Source organism: Enhydra lutris, unplaced genomic scaffold (genome assembly GCF_002288905.1).
Source record: "Enhydra lutris kenyoni isolate GAN:26980312 unplaced genomic scaffold, ASM228890v2 scaffoldscaffold1, whole genome shotgun sequence".
Taxonomy (NCBI): Eukaryota; Metazoa; Chordata; class Mammalia; order Carnivora; family Mustelidae; genus Enhydra; species Enhydra lutris.
Genome location: NW_019154085.1, coordinates 78,737,866 through 78,743,302, shown reverse-complemented (window position 1 = coordinate 78,743,302; position 5,437 = coordinate 78,737,866). Strand labels below are relative to the sequence as shown.

General features: G+C 36.9%; 1 protein-coding gene across 2 annotated transcripts in view; it reads right to left on the bottom strand.

Annotated features, from left to right (window-relative positions):
- Positions 1 to 1,503: 1,503 nt before the first annotated feature.
- Positions 1,504 to 5,437, bottom strand: part of LOC111141660 (nucleoporin 35) — a 34,919-nt gene continuing 30,985 nt past the window's right edge. Inside the window, exons 7-9 of one of the 2 annotated variants that reach the window (XM_022494395.1) lie at positions 4,860 to 4,988; positions 3,640 to 3,804; positions 1,504 to 2,158 (exon numbers count right to left, since the gene is read on the bottom strand). In XM_022494395.1, coding sequence (XP_022350103.1) covers positions 2,081 to 2,158; positions 3,640 to 3,804; positions 4,860 to 4,988 — 372 coding nt within the window. In that variant the 3' untranslated portion in view covers positions 1,504 to 2,080. The remainder of the gene's footprint in view (positions 2,159 to 3,639; positions 3,805 to 4,859; positions 4,989 to 5,437) is intronic. The other variant, XM_022494402.1, reaches the window with a different exon arrangement.

The window sequence follows — 5,437 nt, the reverse complement described above, 5'->3', positions numbered from 1 at the left end:
TTTGGAAAATCTTCCTTTTGCAAACCTTAATGAAATAAATGACTCAGGCAAATACCATTAATGCATACTTTCAAAAACATAACGCAAAAAAGTTATGGGGACTTTTCCAACAAAGGCGTCAGGCTTTTGCCTATGTACCCAATGGCCAACTTGAGCCTTAGTAAAAGTGAGACAACCAGAATTAAATGCCTCTGATTAAATATAAGGAGCACCATTACTATCATACTATCAAGTCTTATTACTCAAAAAAAAAAAAAAAAAAGACAAAGAAAAATCAGAATCTAATTAATCCTCTCTAGATCCAACTTTTAGGATATGGGATAAATGACAGAACAAGTTAAACACAATAGCAATCGACCAAATTGAGTCTATGAGACTCTACAGGCAACTTCCACGGTTCCTTCAAGAACTCATAGTGTGGGGATGCCTGGGTGGCTCAGTTGGTTAAGCAGCTGCCTTCGGCTCAGGTCATGATCCCAGCGTCCTGGGATCGAGTCCCACATCGGGCTCCTTGCTCATCGGCGAGCCTGCTTCTCCCTCTGCCTCTGCCTGCCATTCTGTCTGCCTGTGCTTGCTCTCTCTCCCTCTCTCTCTCTCTGACAAAAAAAAAAAAAAAATTTTTAAAAAAAAAAAAAAAAAAAAAGAACTCATAGTGTGAAAAGAGCAAGAACTAATTTAGATTTCAAGATACTTTAAAAACAAAACAACCAGGAATGCCTGGGTAACTCAGTTGGTTAAGCATCTGACTTGATTTCAGCTCAGGTCATGATCTCAGGGTCCTGGGACTGAGCCCCCCATCAGGATCCCCACTCAGCAGGGAGTTTGCTTGTCTCCCTCTCCTTCTGCTTCTCCCTCTGCTCTGTCTCTCTCAAATAAATAAACCTTAAACACACACACACACACACACACACACACACACACAAACCAAATATACCATGTACATCTACTCTTGACACTGATTTGAGCCAACCAACAACACATTTTGGAGATAATTGTGATTTTTTTTTTTTTTTAAGATTTTATTTATTTGAGAGAGAGAGCTCGGACACAACCTGGTAAAGGGGCAAAGGGACAAGTGGACTCCCTGCTGGGTGGCCCAATGCAGGGCTTAATCCCAGGACCCTGAGATAATGACCTGAGCTGAAGTCAAAAGTTAACCAACTGAACCACCTAGGTGCCCTGATAACTGGGAAATTTTTATATGGACTAGACATTAGATCCTAAGAAACTGTTACTAATTCTGTTAGGTATGATACTGATACTATAGTTATAAGTGGGATCGTTCTTTTTTGATATCTCCTCAAGTATTTAGATTAAAATGACATCATATCTGAGACAGGCTTTCAACAAAAGGGGGAGAGAAGAAACAAATGCCAAAATATTAATGGTTACATCACTATTAAAGCTAGATTACAGGTATGTGGAGATTCATAACATATTTCCTCTATTTCAGCAAACACTTCAAATTTTTTTAAATAGTTAATAAATCACTTACAAAAAAGGTTCAATATATATAATTGACAAAGTTTATTATCAAGAAACTTTAGTAAGTTTTTAAAAAGACTGTTTTGGTTTTAGAATACTGAAGGATGACAATCTACGACAGGACATACATAAACAAGGATAATTAAAATATTAAATACTATCTAAATTAAAAGACCATAATTCAAATTATTTATTATAATCTTTGTGTCTTGTCCGAAGGAGCTGTACCAGTTACCCTTCATGAAATTCACCCCACCAACTCATGAAGACTACAAGGCTTCACCACAAATTCAATTAGATAATTTACAGTAATCAATGCTGAGTTTTTGTGCTTAAGCATGCACTATCACAGAAAGCACAAAATCCTGTTTACAGGGATTTTTTGTTTCTTTAAAACGTATCTCAAGCATCTTTTAAAGTGCGAGCTACAAATATGCTGTATCCTTAAAGAAAAAGGCTTCTAAAGAAAGTACGAGATAGCTACCCAGTACTGCCTTGAGTGGTTATACAACTAACCAAAGGGAAGCCAGCAGTACTCTGCTGTTTTACTGCAACAGCCTCCTCCACGGTAGGTGAGCTCTTAGCTTGTACTATGCTACCAGCCGAACATGTACTCCATTGCTTTGGATACCAGACTTTCATCTTTTTTTGGCGTTTGTCTGTCAGAAATAACCTATTAAAAAAACACACATAATTGTTAAATTTTCCTCAGGATCATAGTCAATTCTAGAGTTAATGGCTAATTTAAAAGAGCCAAACAGTTAAATGCAATTGTAGTACTGAAATGTATATTTAAAGACTAATATATGGATTTAGTTAGAACATCCTTATGCTTTAAAGGACAAAATCTTATTCCTTTGGCAAGATAAATTACATCTACTCCTTATATCAGAAAACTGAATAAACAACATTAAAGCTACAAGAGATTTTTTTTTTTTTTTTTTTTAAGTAGGCTACACTCCCAGCATGGAGCCCAATGTAAGGCTTGAACTCATGACCCTGAGATCAAGACCTGAGCTGAGATTGAAAGTCGGATGCTTAACTGACTGAGCCACCCAGGCACCCCCAGGAAATAAGGATTTTAAAATACTGATTTAGGCACGCTTGGGCTGGCTCAGTGGGCAGAACATGGGACTCTTGATCTCAGGGTTGTAAGTTTTAAGCCCCACACTGGGTATGGAGCCTACTTTAAAAAAAAAAAAAAAAAATTAAAAATAAAATACTGTTGAGGGCACCTGGGTGGCTCAGTCATTAAGTGGCTGCCTTTGGCTCAGGTCATGATCCCAGGGTCCTGGGATCGAGCCCTGCATTGGGCTCCCTGCTCGGCAGAAAGCCTGCTTCTCCCTCTCCTGCTCCACCTGCTTGTATTACCTCTCTGTGTCTCTCTCTGTCAAATAAATAAATAAATAATCTTAAAAAAAAAAATACTGTTGAAAAGAAAAAACTTAAGGAAAAAAAATAGTTCTAAGTCTCTAAATTTCAAGGGAAATGAAAAGACTAAATTTGCCACTGCCTGTCATTTTAAGCATGAAGTGTTTTATTTGCTGTTTCAGGACCAATGTCTGTGGTTAGGCAAGTTCAGAACCCGGTTAATTTAGTAAGGGACAATAACAACATACCGAATGAGAGTCATACTTTCATCATTCTTCAATGAATGCAATGAACTTTTCCTTTAAACTTTTTGAAATGAGAAATTTTGAAACTGGAGCTGGTCAGTGGTTTCTCTGATAACCGCAACTCCAACCTGAGGTTCTTCTTTTTTGATACCATTAGATTTAGTTTTCAGTTTAAAAGGGTCTTAAAGATTCCCTCATGCCAGAGATGTTCACAAGAGAAACTTTTAATGTATGCAAATACAACTTAGAGAAAACTAAAACTCTCAAAATGCTTTAAATAATGGCAAAGTAAATTTTTACAAAATTCAATGTAAGTTTTCAACTGGCCAAAATTCTAATTTTTAAAATAGGAAATTTAAGAATGCAAAGTTTATAGGTATTTCTTCAAGGCAATCACTTCAGTAAGAGATATTAAATGGCATACAAATCAATCCAATGAGAAAGTTAAACATGCTAGGCACTTCACCCTTTAAAGTATATCGTTTAATAAATAAATATATAAATGAAGTATATCTTTTTTATCCAATTCTTAAAATACCTGATAGTCACTAGTAGAAGCTTTGTATGCTGTAGCAAGAGGTCTCATGGTAGAAATCCTAGGAGTACTTCCAGGTTGGGTTGGTGTACCTAAGGTTTTGATTGGTGGTGTAAAGGCTAGAGATGGAGATGATAAAGCACACCTGTCATTGTTTTCCATAACACTCTGGAGAAATAAAGATAAAGAACTTCTCTGTTTATAAATGTAGTATGTTATCACTCACTATTACATCCTACTTAAAAAGAAAACTTTATTAAAAAGAGCATAATTTCTTTGATCTAATTAATCTTTCAATTTTAGCCTTGATAAAACAGTATGTGCTTCTTAGCTAGTATTTGAGATACAATGCTCAGCTAAAGTTCACTTCAAGGACCTCAAACATGATCAGGACAACCAGACACTCACAAGAGTAAAAATCTTCTAAAAAATACTATGAGAAAAAAAAAAACACACAAGGAAGAAAATCTTGAGGAAATCCTGGGGTGGGTGGAGGACTAAAGTCCAGTGTTACTTAGTAGCCAGGAATCCCAGATTCTCCTCTAGCCTCTACAAACACCTGTTACAGCATAATATAATAATTACATAACTACATAGCCACCACAGATTGTAAGAACATGAGCCATGCCTGCTTTTGTGCATTAATGTGTGTATACAAACACCAAGCACAATGCCTGGTACACAGTAGAGAAGTTCATGTATAATTATTTAAGAATGATCATGATTTTATAAGCCACAAAGCATAAATTGTGCTAAATATTATTTTATAGATATATAAATATATGTTTTAAAATATTTTAAAATAAAAATGACTAATAAAAAGCTTCAGCCATTTAATAATTAATTCTGTTAACCATTCCTGTGAAATCTTTTGTTATCAAACAGCAGCCCTTAAAGAATTTAAAGAATCTGATGTTGCTTTGCACAGGAGAATGAGAAGAGACCTAAAATCTAGGTCTCACCTTTAACCACTCTGTAAGTTACTTAGGAACCCTTGGCCTCTTTATCTGTAAAATGAGGGGGTTGGTGAGGATTATCTCTAAATCCTAAAAATCTTGTGACTACATGTTTGGCTTCACATGAAAACAGTACTATAACATCATCACATTTCGCAAGAAAAAGGGGCACAGTGAAGCAAAGTGGCATAACTGTCAATGTCAGTGCTTAGACTCGTGCTCCTCATACAGATTAAGTTTATATTCCTTACATCAGTAATAACTTACTTTATCTATACATGGCTTTACACCAATCATGATGGACTCTCCAAAAATCCTCCCATCTTTGCTTAAGGCTTTCCGGGCCTGCAGTTTAGATTGATAACGAATATGCATCCAATTTCCTGTGTTAGACATCTGCAAAGAATGAAGTTGCCTCTTAAAACAAAAAATATATAAAATCTAAAAAATGAATCCTATTAGAAGATACAAATATATGAAAATATAGGGGCACCTGGGTAGCTCATCAGTTAAGCATCTGCCTTCGGTTGGGTGATGATCCCAGGCTCCCGAGATCTAGCCCCACTTTGGGCTCCCTGCTCAGCAGGGAGTCTGCTTCTCCCTCTCACTCTCCCTCTGTAATCTCCCTCTCTCTCTCAAATGAATAAATAAAATATTTTTTTTAAAGATTTTATTTATTTATTTGACAGAGAGATCACAAGTACGCAGAGAGGCAGGCAGAGAGAGAGGAGGAAGCAGGCTCCCTGCCGAGCAGAGAGCCCGATGCGGGGCTCGATCCCAGGACTCTGAGATCATGACCTGAGCCGAAGGCAGCGGCTTAACCCACTGAGCCACCCAGGCGCCCC